Below are 20,733 nucleotides of genomic sequence, written 5' to 3' on the forward strand. Positions count from 1 at the left end.
AAGATCCTGTACCTGAGGTCTTGATTTGCTTTCCCTCATATTAATCATTTTGTTAGCCATAAGTAATTAGTGAAGGAAGCTCTACAGACCTGAATAACAGGGGATTCTACCTCATTAGGCCATAAACAAACATACAAAGAAACAGATCTGCTCAAAGGAACAACAGCCTCATTTGAACTAAAGTACTAACATTGAGAAATACACAAAATGCTAAATAAAGCTAACATGCAAAAGGAGGCATAAGCAAATGTATAAGAGAGAGACAACAAAAAGATTATGTGATTGCAGGGATGAACTAGTCAGTAGTCACACATCTGTGCTTTTACCTGGATTGCCAGAGAACTAGACAGAAGTTTTATTTATGTAGTGATTTAGTAAACATTAATGGTAATGTTGTTTTACATGTTAATTACTACTTTTGCCCAGTGCAGTTTAGGTGCAACTTGGGAAAATAAAACCAACTGATATTAATGATATCACATCTTTCAGTATCAAATGATGTCCGCACTTTGAAACCAGACGTTTCAGTGCACAAATTATTGGTGTTTCTTATTGACTATTGGTATCTGGACAATTGATTGAGACAGCTAGGAAACGTACTTATTTCTTTAGAAAGTGAGAGAGCACAGTGAGAAGAGTAAGTGCTTATGCAGTCTTTCTTTCCTGAGAGTTCAGTCTGTTGTATTTTGTACTTTTTTAATACAGAAAGATGCTCGTCCAAAATTCTGTTGTTATTTAAAGGAGGAGAAATTCAGTATCTGGAAAAAAAAGAAAAGATGGTGCTGGCGATCCTTAGCTGATATATTAGCACGTTTGTTTATATGTATATATACATGTTTATACATATTAATGTAAGTTAAAACAGTTTTCCTTTTCTGCTTTCAGCCCAAAACGGTACTTAGAATTTGAGCACTCAGAATTTTGGTTTCCATTAGCAATGAGTTTCAGCTAGGACCAGGGAAAGTACTGCTAGTCCTGGCTTTTCTTTCCTGGAGATTGCTGCCTTTTTAGTAGTGATACGAGTGTTTATCCTTGCTGCAGCAATTTAGATCCTAATGTGTTTCTGTAAACTGCTAGTTTTCAAGCTAAGGCAACTCAGGAACAAACTCACTACCTTCTGAGGGACAGATTCTCTTAGAGGCAGATAATAAAAAGCTGCTTCAGCTATCCCATCATAGCTCACAGACAATGTGGTTTAGTCACAGACAGTCTGAAATTTTATGGTCTGCTCTCTGGACAGTGTCAGTATTTTATCCAGGAACAATCACACATAAAATGCACAAACCATTTAGGGAATAGCAATCAGATCTTCCCAGGGCTTTCATCACAGGTTTCTAATTATTAGGCTTACATCCTATTTTCCCTCATTTTTTTTTCTCTTCTTTCTTTTTGGCTTTGTTTTCATCAAGTGAGCAGCAGTGAATTTACGTTCGATTTTTGGCATTAAATTAACTGCAAAATGAAAAGAAAATCTCAGTTGACACAAACAAATTTCATCTGCATTTTCTTGGTAAACCACAGAATTTGACATGGTTTGTTTTCTTCACTCTTACACAATCCATCTAAATTTGAAACAGGAATAATCATTGCTCAAATTAGCAAGTAGGTTCATGAAAATAGATCAAATTATGGGATTATAAATCTCTCAAATAGCACAATCTGAATTTCAAGTAACATTTCCATGGAAGTAGGTGATTTTCAGCTTTGTCGTAAGTATCTTGTGCAGATTTGTTACTGGGAGAGTCTTGGTTTCCTGCTCAAATTTTCTCTAAAATTCAAAAGATTTTGGAGAGCTAAATGACAGTTTCCTCCATATAGTACGTTTATTTTCCTAACTTTTCTTATCTTCACCTTAAATTTAAAATTTGGGCTGAAAAGAGAATGAAAAGATCTGGCGTGCTTTCTCTTGCTCTCCATTTCTCACTGATATGGTTGTTAGCTTTCCTACCTCCTGCGGTCATGTATGTGGTAGCTGAAAAGTTTCATTTTTGATACAGTAAATCCCTGGGATTAGCTGTATTTTATCTCTGTATGTGTGGGATGCATCACTGCTGGAAGGAGGGAAAACATCTAAGAAAAACATATTGGAAAGCATTTTGTGTGAGAACTGAACTATACCAAGAGTTGTGAAACCTCATATACGGTTTCCTTGGCTTTCATTGGTCATCAAAATCCGAAACTAGTTGAGGACAATACTCGGGAAACTGGAGTAAAGATGAAATTTAGTGGTGAGAGAGGAAGAATTGATTTTAGCATTCATGTTGCTTATAGCAATATGTAATTCTTGTTCCAAAAACGGATCCCAAGCAACAAAGGCCAGATTCAATTTCTTGTACTCCTCATTAAACTCACAGACAAGTGTGTCTAAAAACCCACCCAGAAGAATGGAAAATTCAGTCATACTGTCTGTGTGCTCAGTGAACAATATTTCCCTGCTAGGAAGCAATAAGTGACATAAAATAGTTTACACATAAATAGGATTTTAACAAGGTTGAGGCAGAAATAAAATGTAAATAACCTGTCGGTTTGGCAAACCCGAGAAATCTTCCAAAGACAAAGCTGCTTTTCTTCAAAGGAAACATGCATAGTCCTGACTCAATTCTCCTCCAACAGCAGTGAGTGGTGGCTAAGGGAGCTAGCCACTAGTCTCTCCAGCCAGTAATGTCTTTTCCACAGTTTATCAATCCAACCCCCAGCAAAGTCCACCCATCAGACAGAGTCCAACGGTTACCTCTAAAAGAGGTAGTTTACAGGGCTTTCCTACCAATCTCAGCTTAAACAGTGCCTGTCTTCCTGCTGAGCAGGGAGCCCTCCTGGGTGGTAGCTGTCTGAACTGCTCATCCTGGAGTCCATGCCCCGCTCACTAGCGTGATCAGTGCTAGCTGTTCTCCCTACTCATGTTTGCCACTTGTTGCCTTCACTTGCTTCTTTCATGAGTTGCGTGTCCGTTAGGTATTTTCACTAAATGAATTCTGTAATGGTCTTTCCACCTAACTCAGCTCCCCTCTGGCCCCATGTTTAGCTAGTCATGCCTGTGCATGCCTTCAGTTTTGCTTGCTCCTGCAACAATGTCTTCTACTCTGTTCTAGCTCCACTCTGCTCACTCAGTCTCTTGCATGCTTCAGTTCTGGTAGGAAGGGTTAACAGATTTACATGTTTTATTGACAAAAAATGGTGCTTCTCCATGGCTTACACAAAAAAAAATTAAAAAGAAATAAAAACTCTCATAACTCTTTTCCCTCCGCTTCAAGGCTACAAGTTGCATAGTTTTAGTAAAGTCCTTTGTCTCAGGCATATTGCATGCTACTGTGGTTTTTCACGGTGTGGTTCCCCCCCCCCCCCCCCCCCCCAGTATGGTTATAAAGGTTATTTCTCCATCTTCACAGCTTATTTATTCTAAACAGAAATGTCCCCAAATACTATGAACTATGAAAGTTGATTAAACCTGTCTCTTCTTAGCTATTTAGCACTTTGGGGACGGTTCTTTCTTCAAGATTTGCAAAAAGCCTATCTCTGAGGGTCACATCCAGGCAGGATAAAGAGACTCTTCTGTCTCCGGGTCAGACCACTAAGTATGTGCACAGTAAAACTTATTTTCCTGTAAGAATAATCAGTAAATCCCCAAAGATTCAGTCCTGTTTTAAGGAAGTATTTATAACTTAAGTCTAAAAACAAATTAAGGAAAGAAAAGGATTTTAGTAGTAATAAAACATTTTAAAGGAGAGGAAGAAGTGGGCATCTAATGATTACAACAGCCAATCTATTTCCTCAAGTCTTTGTAATAACATATAGAGAGCCATTATTGGCATATGCTTTTTGAGAGATGAGAGAAAAACAAAGAAAAAGTTGAGGATAATGGGGCCTGAGCAGAACTTATAACCAGTTCTTCCCAATAAAGATGATCTTTTGCATTTGCATCAACTTCCTGTGAAGTATATTCAGATGGGATTATTGCACAGATATGCATAAAATTCATAGGAAGTTATAAAACATCTTACTGTAAATCAGTGAAACAAAAGCAATTGGACAGACTAATAGTGTTTGCTAACATCTATTTCTAAGAATCTCCAAGGTAAAAGAGAAAAATGAAAAATAACTTTGGAATATCAATAATAATTATGTTAATATTTTACACTTCTACAAAGCCCTTCCCCGGCAGATCTAAAAGCACACTGGAATTGCTAATGGTTTAAACTATATGATTTCCCTATCTACAGTCTCACCTCATTCTGATAATTTCTGAACTCTTCACACTATCGGGAGTTGCAGAAGCATGCAAACATCTTTTCACACTTCTCAGGTTAGAATGCAAGATTTAACTCACATCAGAGTTAGATATGGTGACATACTTCTTTAATTGGTATTTGATTTAAGTGGATAGTAGTCTAGGGATGTATACTGCAACACGATCTTTTGTGGAACCAATTTTGGAGGTAGGATGTAGGATCCAGACTGACTAACTGTGCCTAAATTTCAGGTGATGTAGGAGACCAGTCCTGCTAAAGTATCTAAATTGTCTGTGCAGCGAATGAAGAGAGGTAAATGTGTTAGAAGGTATTTTTCTTCTAGGAAAAGAAGCCAGAAGGAACTAGGCAGCCAGAGCAGGCAGAAGTGCCATGGGACACATGCTGCAAAGACTCCTGCAGAAGGGGGCAGGCAGCTCAGGTGGTCCTAGTGTAACCAGGTAGCCCTAAAATATGTTATTGCCATTGCTAATGACAGACCAAAAGCTTTGCACTGAGTTTTCAAGGCCTCAGGACTGAGGCTTGTCTGGCTTGCTCTGTCTGAACTTGATCGGCCTGTGGCTTTATTTTGCTTGGTTTAGCTGTAACAGCAATTTTTCTAATTGATCAGGTGGCTATGACAAATTTGCTTCATTTTCATTTTTCTCTGTGGTACAACCATAGTTTTACAGAGATAGCAGTAACAAGCAGTTAAGCTCTGTAGACTGAGATATTTATGACTATACCGCAATGCCGTAATGCAAAGAAACACAGGCCCGCTCGGACAGCAGAGGCCTCGAGAGGTGGGGACAGGGACAGCGACATGGGTCTGAGATGGTAAGAGATGGGGCCTCTGGAGAGCCCACTGCTGGAAACAACTCACCCATGGTCAGTAAAAACATGCAGACCTGGAGCTGGTTTTCATGGGTAACAAAGAGGACAAAGACATAGTATCATGAAAAGGGCAGCATATATACTAAATTCGGATGTAGTGTAGAGCTGCAGAGTAATGAAGAAAGAGCAAAGTGTAAAAACATGTTAGCAAACATATAAAAATGACCCAAAGTGAATGCTGGACTGAGGAAGAAGAAGCCAGAAACACCAACATCAAATTCCTTCTGACAACAGACTCTCGAGGCTGGAGGCTCACTGAAATAACCCTCTCCAGCAGGCTGCAGTTACCAATGCTGAGACCCAGAGGAGCAGTGGAAGGGTGAGCCAGGAAAAAGGGCTAGAAACTAAGAAGTTAATTGTTTTATTACTCTTATTGAGACTTTAAAAGTGTCCTAACTATATTATTTAATAATTAGATCTAGAGCAATAAGGATTCTTGAATTAGACTCCTAAGATTTCAATTATACTAACAACACATACTTGGTTTTATATAAAGGTGTGTTTCTCCTTTACCCATAAACAAGATTTTGAGCATAGCACTAGTCACCTATGTTTAAGCAACTGGACTGAGTCTGGAATACAGAAAAGGGTCCATCAGTCAGAATTTAAGGTTTAGATGTACAAGTTAAAACAGATGACTTTTCCCCTGTGCCATATAGGTCTATAGCAACTTTATTTTAGATTATTTGTTTTAATCCATGTGTTTGTGGTGTCTCCTAGGATCTGAAATCTGGTAGATACTTACAGTCTTTCATAAAGCTGATCTTTTTTGTGTTTTATTCATAGAACACTGTAACTAAATTTGATGTAGTATGGAAACCTTTTTGTCTATCAAGAGGATACCTCAGCTTTCTTGTAGAAGTCCCAATGGCTACAGCTTTGCTCGATCTTAGTGGTTTTACAAATTGTTATAGAGAAATAGGATTTTCAGGGCAAGAGATGGAAATCAAGCAAATTAAGACATTATTTCAAAATATTTGTTTTAACTAAATATTAGTATGTAAATCTACTTACAAATTTGAACAAAGATGTAGTCTTCTCTTCTCCTTCCTATGCTGAAAATTTTCTGCTGAAAATTTTAACACTAAATTGCATATTTAATAGGAAAATAAATTTTTCTTTCTTTCTCTAAGAGTCATGTAGGTGAGAGTTCACAATATAAATTTTATAGTTTTATTTGTCATGGTATACATATAACCATTTTAGAACAGAGAAATACAAATTGTTATTATCTGTAATGATGTGATACCTATCTAAAAATAATCTTATTGTAATAAACATATCAATTCAGTTTTGCATATAGATAATACAAAGCCAAGCTATGCTTTCAGCTATATCCATGGAATTCAATAGTATCACAAATGTAAAAAAGAAGGACCTGGCCCATGCACTAATTATCAGTCCTACTGATGCTTTGAAAGTACAGATAAAGTATTTTTTATAGCTTACTAAAGATATAGATATACATGACAAGCAGCATTTATTATTCAGGATCATGTTGCTCTTTACCTTTATCAAAGAACTAGTATCAAATATTTTGCTTTATTTGACTAAACCTCTGATCTTTTTAAAAATGAGAAGTGAACAACAAGGATTTCACAAACACTTCTGGCTGCCAAAAAGCAGGAATGTGCAACAGACATGAAAAATATTTTTAACAGCCAGTACAAAGGTGGTGGCTGCACGTAGAAATAAATGAAAGACCGTACAAGTAAACAGGAAAGTGCTTTCTCCTACTCTATGATACCAGTCCCCTACAGACATAGCTCTAGGGTTCAAAGAAGGGAAAATGGCTCACGGTAAGGTATACTAATGTATTTATTGGGCAGTACACTTTTGCCAGGACACTAAAAAGACTGGTCATAATACTTTATGTATGGATTATATGTGTTGCTATGTTAAGTTGAGTGATACAAATAAAATCAGACTATGTTTTGATCTTTTTAATGGTCATATTTTAGATGCTGAAGTATGAATCCTTGCACAGGTGCAACTGTGAAGGCAATTTTTTGCACTATATGGTTATGTGGTTAAAATGTTTTGCTGTAACTAACATTGCACCCACCTTCTACTGAATGTGGGACTGAACTGCCATGAGCGCTGCGGCCACCTGCTCAGCTCTCCTAGTGCTGTTGTTTGCAGAGATGCAAGGTGAACTGGATCCCCAAAGTCCTCTGCATCAGGAGTACCCCAGCACATTTCCCTGTGTGGTCCTGATGCGGTTGGTACTCTTGCACCAGCGACACAAGCAGGAGAGTGGGTGGCATGGAGGAAAGCAGGGAAGCCAGAAACTGCCTCTGAGAAAAATGTTCATGTGGCTTCAGTTCAAGAGACTACCAATAGATTTAGGCTGTCTGACTAACCTGGAGCAAAATAGATGTCACTCCTAAATTAGGCATGCACAGTGGGAAATCCTGGCCCAGCACTGCATGCTATCAGCAGTGATGAGATGCATCGACCAAGACCTCCTGACCACAGAAGCTCAGCATGTTATTTCTCTTCAACATGAGCTGGTAAAAACAGGTTCAGGGGGTACCAGCTGTATTATCTCTGGCATTTCATATTTACAAGTTCCCAAATAAAGTAAAGGATACAATTCCAACTGCCAGATATGCAAGTTTTGTCTGGATCTGAAAGTCAAGCCATATTCTTTTATTCACACATCACCAGAAAGAAGGAATCAGTAGCTAGAACTTTTTTAGTAACTTGCTCAGCTTTGCAAGAGCAGAATCTGGCTTTTCCTAGGGCTGCATTAGCTTTTTCGCCTAATGGAGTTAAAAAGAACTTTTTTTTTTTTTCTGTTATCATCAGTTATGACTCAGAACACACATAAATGGCAACATTTGCTGAATAAGATTGATGCTTAGACAATGACTTCAGAGTAGAAATGAACTTAAAAAAATTAAGCACAGACAGCATCAGCCCCTTAAAAGTTTTTTCTTCTATTTTAATTGTGCTTCTGATCAGATGTATGGAAACACTAAGATTAATCTGAAACCTTAAATAGGTTCATCAGAAACTGGTTATAATCTGAAAAGGAATATTATTTTATTAAATATGTAAAAATATAGTTTTTTTCTATAGTTATAGAAAATATAGAAAAAAATATATTTTTTCTATAGTTATAGAATCTGATCAGAGAGAATCTGATATATGACCACACTTATGCTTTACCTCTTATTAGTCAGTAAAGTAACAATGATACTTGCTTCCTAAGGAGATAAATGCTTTTTGTCCTCTTTCACCAACTACACTCAGGAAAGCTGTCACCTTAAAATATTTATTTAAATTGCTTTGACACGATTTATGATCCAAAGTGTACTTCAATACTTCTTTTGTAATCAAGTACATTTAAACATAAAAGTGCATCTAAAGAAAATTAAAATGAATATCCAAGAAGAATGGGTCAATATTATCAACTAAAAGTATCAGGGATTTATGAAAAATACTTTTTTCCAAGTAAATAACTATACTTTCCTCTAGAAAGTTATGCCCTACAAGGCTTTCTTACCTTCTGCTCACAGCTTTTCTATGGTGCTGAGACCAGATACACAGCTGTAATGTTGATATCCATTCCAAGTTTAGCATTTGAAGAAGCTGTCTATGTGAGAAATGATTTTTAGCATCCCTACTTTAAACGCTAACAGCGGTATTATATAAAGGGCTTAAGAAAACAACAAATTGAAAATGTCACTCAGCAAAAGTTTTGTGAGTTACAGAAAAGTCTTGGACTAAGTTGAAATAATTGAAAATACTTAGAGTGACCTAAACGCAGAGGCCATTTCTCAGGTTACCTAGGGATCTTTGGAGCTCAGTGACTGTCCTGTGCTGCCTGTATGCAGGGAGTAACATCTGCATCCCAAGGCAACTGGCCCAGTGTGGCTCACATCTTTACTGCATATGGCCCACCATTTTAGTATGATAAGGATGAGTATACACTGTACTGTCATGATCTCCAGTTCAGCCCTTTTTTCTTTCTCAGCTCCTAGCTTCTCTAATATACTCTACATACTATGCTCAACATTTTCCTACTCAGTGCTTGCCAACGACTATTCCTCACTTTATTGTTGGCTTTAAGACAGGCAATGTTTCAGGGATTTTTTTTCTCCATTGCCATACCTGGAGCTACACTTGAGCATCCTGCCAGATTCCCAACAGATTTTTGCAATGCTAGCTCCCCAAGGTTAGCCTGACACAAGTTGCCACAACATCCTTGAACTCTGTGAATTCCTGTCTTTGCTCTGAGGCATATTTAACAATTTCTTACGATTCTTTAAGAATCAAGAGTAATTCTTTATAACATGTCCAAAGTTATGAAAGACCTGTGGTGCAGCCTGGCAGACCCACAAGTCTAGACCATGATGTTGCATAGAGATAGATAAGACATGAGGGTCAATGAGGGCACACAGCTTCTGGGGCTGTGGGAGCTCCAGACTTGCTTTCATTGTATTTATATTGCCTGTTGAAGTGTCCCAACACCTAGATTATTCATGTCTAGTGTCTGAGAAGGAGAGACCTAGTTTTCCACTGCAGAAGGGTCACAGATCTTTTGTAGATTTGGTACAGAAAATAAGGGAAGCAGTCCATGAAAAAACTGAGGTGCAACACAGACTAATAACGTGTATATGTGTGAAGAGGCCTTGGGACCTAATTACTATCATTATTTGAAAATAGAGCTTGTGTTTCCAAGGTGCTATAGACTAAACCATACTCACTGTGAACACCTGGTTCCATCAGTAACAGCTTAAAGAACTCAGAAAACTGTGGAATGGAAGCAAAGTGCTTCAGGATATAACTCGAATTCTAAGTAAAGGGTATTAGGGGAAAATTTGTTCCATTTATGAAGCTCCTATTCAAAGCATTTTTCAGTTACCCATGAAATGACTGGGACTCATCACTGTTAGAAAAAAAGGGGGTGGACTAGATGGATTGCTGGTTTGAGCTGGTATGAAAAAGGAAAAGGATAAAATCAGATTTTCTTTCTCTGAATTTCATCATAATTTCAGTGTATGTTGGAATAGCAACATAAGTGAATATGAAGAACTGATTTACAAAACCTCCAAAAGAAAAAAGAGGTCAAGTAAAATGTACGCACTGGCACATATGGCTATTAATGATGTTTATCTGGGCATAGGATTGCTCTTACGAATGTTTAGTTGCTTTTTTAAACATTATTGCTGTTTACCTCTATCTTATACTGTGTGCACTACTGACTAATGCATGCATTCAGGAATAAAAATATTTACATATGCTTCTTGATGTTAGTCTCATATAAAATTGCTTCTGGAGTCCAAGAAGAGTTCTAGGTACAGTATGAGTATACACAGTATTATGTTGTGTATTCCTTTGTTCTCTTACAATGGACTGTAAAGGGGAAATAACCACACAAAACTCTTAAATACTTCCTAGTTAAAATGTCATGGGAATTAGTCACAGCAGAACAATCAAATCTGATCATAATATCTTATAACAGCAATATATAATGTCCCATTAGTACTGTGCAACGTTTTTGCTTGGATCAGCTTACAAAGTGTAAGCACTTGAGTTGGGATTCATGTTGTATTTATGTATCAACATGTGGGCTAAGTTTTCAAGCTCTCAGTATTACTGATGGAGATCTGTGGTATGGTTCACTTGCCCACACATATGTGTCTAGTGCCATTTGATATACACAAGGATATCCCACCTAGTCACCAGCTGCCACTCCAGATGACTCCCTTTTAAGTAGCTTTCCGGAATTTCCCATAAGTTCTGCATCGTATATGCCAGTGTCATGAGTATGTCTTGGATCCAGGAAATCTCTGATAGCACAAGACATTTATTTTGGGCAAGTGAGTTCATAGATGTTTGCTTTAATATTAGCTGAATAACTCACTAGGCTTCATTGACTGTGTTGACAAGGGTCTCAGTACAGTGGCCCACAGGAAGACTAAGCCTTTTTGTTGCAGTAGCTAGAGACTAGGTGGGTTTCCTTACTCAACCAGTTGCTTGTGTTTTGGCAACTGAATGTTACCCTGTATTTCTACTGACTGCAACAACAGCCTAGACATCTAGCACATATGTAAATGTCTGATCTATGTAGATACATAGATTGAGGTATCTTAATCCAGAATTGAATCCTACCCTTGCTGTTATCTCTAAATGAAGTGCAGTTATATCTGCATATCTGCATATACATAAGTAGTGTTTAATATGTAGTTTTTCCAAACTAGGAAAGTAATCTCTACTAAAATTAACTCAGTTTACCCTGTAGACTTCCCCCCCCCCGCCCCCTCCTGGAGAAAGGGAGAAGGGCAAATTCAACACTTTCTGTTTTACAGGGGTCACTTATCTGAAGATAGGCGCACAAAGGGTAGAGCAATTGTGTCCACAGTTGATATCAATTATATGTAGGGTTATGGACAGCAGCAATAGTCCAGCTGGAGGCCAGTCACTTGTGGTATAACCCAGGGATTCATACTGGGGCCAGTACTGTTTAATGTCTTCATTAACGATTTGGATGATGGGACCGAATGCACCCTCAGCAAGTTCAGTGATGACACGAACTGGGAGGAGTGGCTGATACACCAGCGGGCTGTGCTGCCATTCAGAGGGACTTTGACAGGCTGGGGAAACAGGCAGGGAGGAACCTTGTGAAGTTCAATAATAGGAAGTGCAGAGTCCTGCACCTGGGCAGGAATAACACCATGCACCAGTACAAGCTGGAGGCCAACCAGCTGGAAAGCAGTTTGGCAGAAAAAGACCTGGGGGTTCTAATGGACAACAAGTTGACCATGAGCAAGCAATTGCCCTTATAGCAGAACATTGCCAACAGGTTGAGGGAGGTGATCTATCCCCTCTACTCAGCCCTGATGAGGCCACACCTGGAGCGCTGGGTCCATTTCTGGGCTCCCCAGTACAAGAAAGACATGGCCATAATGGAACAAGTCCAGCGAAGTGTCACAAAGATGATTAAGGAACTGGAGCATCTCTCATACAAGAAGAGGCTGAGAGAACTGGGACTGTTCAACATGGAGTAGAGAAGGCTCAGAGGGAACTTATTAGTGTGTATAAATATCTGAAGGGAGGGTGTAAAGAAGATGGAGCCAGACTCTTCTCAGTGGTGCTCAGTTAAGGGACAAGAAGCCATAGGCACAAATTCAAATGAAGGAAATTCTATTTAAAAATGAGAAAAAAAAATTTGCTGTGAGGATGGTTAAACACTCCAGACAGATTGGAATCTCAGTCCTTGGAGCTATTCAGAACTTGACTGGGCACAGCAGACAATTACACAAACAATTTTGTTAATATTCAGGCCTAAGATCAGAGAGGCTGATATTACACAAGCATTCATAAATATTGCTATATCCACCAGATCCCTTATTCCAGGCTTGTGAGTGGGGACAAAGAGATGACAATGAGACACATATATCAAGACAGAGCTGCACAGTTACCAAAGACTGAGAAGTAGTGTTACCAAACTAATCAGCATAAATGTCATATAATCAGCCATTGTCATACATCCTGCTCCAGTTGTGTCTAAAATGCTGCCATCACTGGTTTGATGGATTTGCTTTACGTCACTGAGGTTCGTCTTGTCTGGCATCCCTGCTGAGACAAATAAGAAAATACAGTATGATACATGCCTTGTCACTACTGGCAACATGCTATAGCTAGAACAAATTTAAATATCGTCAGCACACAGACTGACACACTTTGGTGTCTGATTCTCATGTTACTGCCAAATTCAAAATCCTTTATAATTGCATCTAGAAACACACACTATATGGCTATTCATCGCTGAAAGTAATTCAGAGGCCTGCCAGCTCTGAACAAAGCAGTTCTTGTAGAAATATATCTCAGCAAACATTTGCAGACTGAAGTGAACAGTTTTGCAAGTCCCAGTTGTACCTAAATGTCCACTACTCACATCTTTCTTGGATCTGAAGGAAAAAGAAAGTAATTTAATGTGAAATTGCTTGTGTCTGGCTCCTGATATTATTCAAAAACAATGAGTACCTGATATAAAGTATGCAGCAAAGTGTACTTGTTACTGTATAAAACATCTGTTTTGGCACTACTTAAACAGAGTTAACAACATGATAGCAAAAATGTAGGACAAACTTTAAACAGGAGCTCTTTTATCGAGTTCCCAGCTGAATATTTGTACATTTATGGACCAGGATAAATGTTCCTCCATCTCAGAACAGTGCTTTGTATGGATTAAGGAGGTAATCACCCATTTTAATTCCTGTGTCTTGTTAAACAATTGGAAACAGAAGGTCTTGGAGATACACACAGCTTTGGTAGCATTGTCAGTTGCTTGTATTTTCTATGCATACTTCTAGACTAACTGTCTTATCCCATATAATAACTTGTGGCAAGCCATTATCAATCAAAATTAACAAGTCTAAATTCAATGTTATTACATGCAACAAATATTGACATTGTAATTACACTGAGACTGAAAAAGGCTTTATGTAAAGGAAAGTCAATATTTATGTAATTAGGTCAATACATATATAATTCAGAAGGTAAGCTCTACTGCGTTGGAACAGCAGCATTAGAAAGAAACTCAGCTCTACTGAGCTGACATATTGATTTTACAGTCTGAGTATGTGCATTATTATTCATTGTTTAGGTACTTCTTTCCTCTCTGTATCATTAGCAAAGATGAATAAACTAGTGATTCTTTTTTTTTTTTTTTTCTTTTCAAAGGGACTGTGATGGAGGATGGACATTTAGTCATGGTGATATCCTCTTTGTTAAGCAAGAGTTTAATGAGAAGCCACAGAGAATCATTGCTCCTTGTTTTTGTTCCTTGTTTTTGAAAGGAACAACTATTTTGGTGCTTTTCCCTACAAGCAGGTTGAAAACTGCTCTTCATGAACTTACTGTATGTACACAAATCTCCTTCAAAAAAAGGCATTAAGGGAAGAATCAGTGAAAGTCAATCATGTTGCCTGAAAAACTTACTTGCTAGAATTAATTTGTCTTCTTGGCTGCTGTAGTTAGCAAAATTGGCTGCTCTTTTGTGTGGATTTATTGATCCAGTGCTCTTGCCTTGCATTTGTGAAAATTAGTACAATGCAAGTGGACAGACAAGGAAGAAGAGCAACAATATCTGCTGAGAAGGAGGGAATACAACTCCTTATCATGCACATTGAGTAACCACCTCTCCAGAAAAAGACTAGACACTCAGCACTGCATGGAAGGAATGTTTGGTGGATCACCAAAGAGGGTAGATTACAGGGTTTTTTCTAGCGAGTATCGGAAGTAGAACCAGATTATTCATCCAGAGTTTTAGTGAAGAATTCCCCTATTTAAAAAGATTAATTTCAACACCATGAAAAATGCAGTTCTGTTGCTGAACCTGTGCAACAATGCAGTTAACCAAGTGCAATAGATATCACAAAGCAGATTTTTCTCAGTGTATTTAGAAAAACTCAGTCACAGCAGTGATAGAGTGAAATATATGGCCTTACCTTAAATATCCAGTATCTCATTTATTATGAAAGATAATCGTAAAAAAGGAATATGTTCCTAGATCTTACAGCTGATAACCTGATTGTCAGGCTTCAATTAAAGTATGTGACCTAAGTCTGAAAGCAATCTGCCTAGATATTAATTATTCACTGGAGGGTCAACTTTAACATCTAGTGACGCTTTCATTGACAATATTATGGAAAATAGAAAAAGAGTAAATTTTATTTTTATGGGAAAAGCTATCTCAAAATTTATTTTCTTTCCAACCTGAAATGAAAACAACAAACTTTGAAAATTCCCATGAACAGAGTGTTTTTTAAAAAATGTTCAAACCTAGCAATATATTTTTCTTTTAATGAAGTCAAAACACTATAATGTATTGAATATAATCTCTGATGTTAAATGTATATACTGTTAGGACTGCAATGTAAACATATAGCAAACCTTTGACCTATTAATCCCCGTAGAACTATGCCACAACTTTGACTTTATTCAAATAGGTAGTTCAAAAAATATACTTACCATTACTATACTATACTAATACTAATATTACTATACTAATATATTTTACTATAAAAAATCACTGAATCAAAAAACAATCCTAAAAAAAACAGAGCTGCATTTTTGCACAGAATGCTATTTTTTAATCAGTACTAACAACCATAAATTTAGTTCCTATATCTAGGCTACATTTTCTATTTAAATAAGTAGGTTCTGCTGTGTGTTATTTATCTCAGTTTAAACATATATGCCATCCTTCATGTATCATAATCAGTCATAGAAGTGATCCTTTTCTCTAAATGATTTTAACTTCCATGGTTCACAGAAAACTCACAATGAGAGCTATACAAATATTTGCAGCAAAACAGAACAAAATCTAAAGTGAACTTGGTTGGGTTTAGTTCCCTCACATACTAGAAACTGAAATTTTGTTAATGAAAAGCCATTAAAGTTTCCCACATCCTTTAAATGATCTGTGATAAGTGTCTGGTTTAATATGAAAGTCATGCTAGAGCTAATATTTTGACTGGAAAATGCTGAAGTTCAGAAGTTTCAGCTAAGATACAGGGCTTTTTTTCTGAAGGAAAGCTAAAATTGCAAGGCAGAGCAGCAGATACTTTTGGGGGGGAATTAGAATCCAAATATAATGTTTGCATGAACTTATATTAAGCAAAGCTGCCAAGTATCATATCTCTGTGCCCAACATCAGCTGTGAAATCCAGTCAGTGACTGCAATTTAAAATATTGACTTGCTCTGTTTTAGAAAAGATTAATCAGTAAAAGAATTTTTCCAAACTGTGTGATGGGTATTACAGTGTCTCATTATAGTATAACAGCTGCAGAGTAAATTCTAACATTCTTTAGCATCTTTTGAAGATATTTAAAGCCTATGAAAGGTAAGAGTACTAGCAGCCTAGAAAGCTGGCCTGTGTTATTCTCCAGAAAAGCTGCAGCAACATCACCATTTCCTTTGAATATCAAACAACAAACCCTAACCTTGATTTGAAAGGTCAGACCTAAAGACCTGGAACATTTTCATTTGGTCTGGACCTTTCCTATTGAGATTGTCAAAGAATTGCAAAAAGGAGCTACACATTTGCCTACAAAGAACCACCCTGAGAATATCCAGTTGATTTTACACAGAAGATCCTGCAACAATGGCTTGGTTTGAACTAGATGACAAAATGTTTGCGTATCTGAAGTCTCAGCACAAACACCTTGCTGCATTGTCTGCTGTCTACCCAGTAGCATATATCACAAATGAAATGGCTCTTCAAGGGAAAGGAAGCTGCCAAATGAGTTTCTGTGGGAACCCAGCTGCATACAAAGCCTATCACAATTTTAGAGAAGGGAGAGAACTTGATTTCTCTGCGTGCATCATTCTTCTTAAGACATTCTGGAAGATCCAAAATACAGTTTTTATGCCACAATCATTTTTATGAACCTCAGATAAGAGTATTAATTTGAGTGAGGAGAGGGTAGTGTTTCAGACAGGAAAAAATGATGGGATGTGGCTTTTACAAGACAACACTTTTTAACACGCCTTTTTTTCTTATGAAGTTGTATGCAAAATTCTTAGCAGGGCAAATAATTATTTCAGTCATTATATGTAAGCTATACTCCAGGATATGAGAGTCCCGGACTCTGATAACACATGAGCTGTAAAGAAAAGCACCAATAACTGGTGGAAGTTACATCCCAAAATTCACAAGAAAAATTACAAATAAACTTTATGTGAGGTTAAAGAAATACATAGAGATTAGACAAACAGAAGGAAAATAACTGATGTACTTGTAGAATAATGTCTAAATATGAAGTTGGAAATGGAATTTACAATAATGAGGAGATACCTGAAAAAGGATGACATGTTATAGGTGGTGGGTCATGCATTTATAGATGTCAGTAAGGGGCCATAAGAATATTTTGGGAAGTAGAACAAGTTAGAGGTTTGGATATAATTGCATAAAGTAAATGGAAGCATTTAGAGGCAAAGGCAAAAAGGAGAAGAATATCATAATGATTAAGAAGAATGAAGGGTGAGTCATATCAGAGCAATCATCCCAGGAAATTGCAGATGGCAACAATGCTAAGACAATCTCCTTAAGGAAATATCAACACTGACCAATATGAACGCATTTTTTGTAGTATTAGGGAAGATATAATATTAGTTTAATTCTTTCTGTTCAGAATAATGAGGTGTCAATAACATCTTTATACAGTTAAATTTGAAAAATTGCATTAGTTGATTTCACTACAAAAGACAAAACCCAAAAAGGAATTACTGTGCATTGTTATTCCATAAATTAAAATGACAGCAGTTATCAAACAGTCTTTTGATTTGACCAGTCTTTTGCCAGCTGAAACTTTTAATCTTATGGTGGGTGTCTTCTGCCAGGTTTTGCTGCAAACTATGTAATGTCAAGAAAACAGTGATATGAGAGATGTCTGTGCTGACAATGAAGTCAGAAATTAATCTAGTGAAAAATATGTCTCTGCTTTATTTTGTTTAGTTTTCATTTAATGAAGGAGAAATTAACAGTTAATCCAGGGAGCCTAAAGAAATGTCAAAATTTTCAAGCATTTGTCATATGAGGCTTTGGGGATTTTTTAGGCCTTAATATTAAAGAAAAATCAATTATCTGGCATTGCACTTGAGTTTTCCGTATCTGAATTATAAATCAGTTTGCTCAGCTGAATTTCTTAGTACTTCCAGCCTGTTCTTTTTCAGTGAAGTTCTGTTTGCTAGAAGGTTCATAAGAAAAAGCAATGACAAAAAGAAAATGCACTAGGGAGAAAGAATGAATCTATATGACTGACATAGAATGAATAAAGACTTTTGCATTATAATAAAGACTGTTGTCTACATGATCATATATAATCAATGAAATTAGTGGATTAGCACAGAAAACAGGCCTCAGTGATACTAAAATTGTTTGTTGCAATATAGTTTTAATTCCTGACCCTTTTGTCTTCCTGTGTAATTTGAGTGCAATATATTATTATATCTGGTTGTGTCAATCCCAATATGCTGACAGTAATGGCAAGGTGAAGGAGGAAAGAAGGTTCAAAATCAAAATAACAAATCTTGCCACAACAGCAATGTCTCTGTTTCACTGTTTGATTCTGCCTGTGACTTTATCTGCCTGATGCTTTAAAGGTGGGAGAAACAATAAGAGACAGTGAACTATTCAGACAACCAGACCATTAGGACCCCTAACTTCTGGCATTCAGTGCCAGAATGCCAGAATTCATGGGTGCTCTGGAGCATAGGGATACGTTTACTATGCTTGTAAAGTAGAGTGGATGATTTTCATAATTCACATAAATTAATGCTAATTTGCCTTACACAAGAAACCAAACCAAACCAAAAGGAATGAAAAGCCAAAATAAAAGAGAACAACAAACTGAAAATATGCTTGCACCTTTTCAGCTGCCTGAGATCATGTTCAAATACAGAGGCCAGAATCCTTAAAATACATCCATTAAAAAGTCAATATAGGTCTTTTAAAATCACAGATGAGCTCATATTTTGTCAGAGCAGAATTCCATCTACTTTGTGATAGTGGTTATATGGGTCAGTTTGTGTCTGAAATGATAAGCTTCAGTATGATGTGCCATCCCCAACGCAGTGTAAGGTAGCGGTATGCCGACACTAAAGTCAAAAGTGATGTGCTTAAGAAGATAATCCCAGATGATACTTAGGGTAAGATTCATTCCACTGAATTATAGATATCTGTAAAGTCTACATATACGAATGCAATTCAGTTGCCTAAACATTGCTGTCTACTGACATTTTAGACACTTGGGGGGGTATTGCATTTGACATATGGCTGCCCTTTCAAAAGAAGCCTGTTTCTTACAAAGCGCTGTGAAGATGTCTTGTGCTTAGACAACTGAATCCTGCCCTACAGCTGAGCTGGTTACTTCGTCTCCCATTATAGTGAATGTAGAGAAATAGGTAATTACAGAAATGTGTATTTCTATAAAAAGGAGTGGAGTACTCAAATATAGATATTTACAGTGTGCTTTTGACCAGATGAATCCTATACTTATTCACAGAATAGGTTCATCACTGAATAAGCAGTGAATATTTTCTGACATATTCCTGCCATTCTGCTGTATATATTTGGTGGAAAAACAGCAAAATATTTAATCCTGTAGCATGGACAAATGGGTTACATTTAAGGATTTCTAGATAGGAAAGTTAAAAAAAAATGGTAGGGTACTATTTAGGTTCATATTTGCTTCACCTGTAGCCTTATGTTTTCAGTTTTATGCCTAAAACCTTGACTGTAAGCATTTCTCACTTTCAGCATTGAGATTGCCTGGTGTTGAAGGGCATGATGTATCAGGGCAAAAATGATGAATTTAGGCAGCTACATTGCCATGAAAGCAGTGAATCGGTCTGATGTGTGCAGACATTTCTGAGGAGCCAGTACTCCAAGAAAGTGTTTCCTGCCAAAATACAACAGGAGTCAATGTAGCTGTATTTACATAGCTAAATACACATCCCGGAAAGAGAGCCTTCAGGCAAAGTGGTGCAGAGTGGCTTGCGTCTACCTCGCTCAGAGCTAGCAATACCTAGAACAAACTGCTGAACAAATCTCTGCTACACAGTACAATGTCCTGGATCTCTTCTAAGCCACACGTGGTGGTCTTCTTGGCTCAAAATGCAATTATTACTTTGTTTGTTTGCTTTTACTTCCAAGTGTCTGAAATAACATGAGGGCTGTGCTGCAACCCACCAGGTGTTGTTTTTATAACATGAAACCGAGGGAGCGTATTACATGCTCTGGGTTATGATATCCAGGCATGGGAAAGTGTTTTGAAAATGAAAAGTCTGATGTTGAAGGACTCTGTAGGGCAGAGAAACCTAAGCCTTTGGCCATCTGGTTTGTATTGCCTTTTGGGAGCAGTCGATGGAATGAATTACCACAGAACTTCAGGTTTGTTTTGGAGGGGTGGAAATGGTTTTCCTTAATGCTGAGCCACGGAGTGAACTAACGTTTATGCAATGTGGACCAGGAGACAACTTGCAAGCTAAGTTACTTGACAGTGTAGATATAGCCAGGGAAATCACTGAAATTCTGAGAAATGCTTGTTATCATAGGAAAGATCTGTACTGTGATAGAAATTTTAGAAGCAAAATTCTTAACCTTCTCTTGAATCTCACCTCTTGCATTGGCCAGTCATTTCTTTCAGTGAAACACAGTCATGTGCATTTTATGGCTCTTCTTAAGGAAAAAAGTAGTTCAGACAACCTGTATCAAACCCTACAAAGGACCTTGAGTATGAGTACCAAAGCACTGAATCTGACCTCTATGCCACAAGGCAATGTGGAGCAATGAGAAGATGTTCACTTAGCAGCCAAGTCAGCTGAAGATTCATACTCAGGGCGCCTCCACAAAGGGAGATCATCAGTAACTGAGATTTTTGATTCTATATATAACATATGGTGATAACCAAGCCATTATGAATTAACTGATCACTACAGTCAGGACAGAACGTAAAAGGAAAAATACAGTCTTCATACCCAGAGCAAGAAGAGCTGTTTTCAGTAGGTGAAACTATTTCCATATACAAAGGGGAAGGACTCAAGGAGGCCCTAACAGAATGGTCTGCTACCTTTCACTAGATTTACAGTCTGCAT

General features: G+C 37.4%; 1 protein-coding gene across 5 annotated transcripts in view; it reads right to left on the bottom strand.

The window, feature by feature from the left end:
* Positions 1-6,276: 6,276 nt before the first annotated feature.
* GPC5 (glypican 5) overlaps positions 6,277-20,733 on the bottom strand; it is a 720,327-nt gene continuing 705,870 nt past the window's right edge. For 4 of the 5 annotated variants that reach the window (XM_064504704.1, XM_064504717.1, XM_026119442.2 and 1 more), the window contains one exon: positions 6,277-12,707. In XM_064504704.1, coding sequence (XP_064360774.1) covers positions 12,547-12,707 — 161 coding nt within the window. In that variant the 3' untranslated portion in view covers positions 6,277-12,546. The remainder of the gene's footprint in view (positions 12,708-20,733) is intronic. The other variant, XM_064504709.1, reaches the window with a different exon arrangement.

The sequence above is a fragment of the Dromaius novaehollandiae genome, chromosome 1 (assembly GCF_036370855.1).
Source record: "Dromaius novaehollandiae isolate bDroNov1 chromosome 1, bDroNov1.hap1, whole genome shotgun sequence".
NCBI lineage: Eukaryota > Metazoa > Chordata > Aves > Casuariiformes > Dromaiidae > Dromaius > Dromaius novaehollandiae.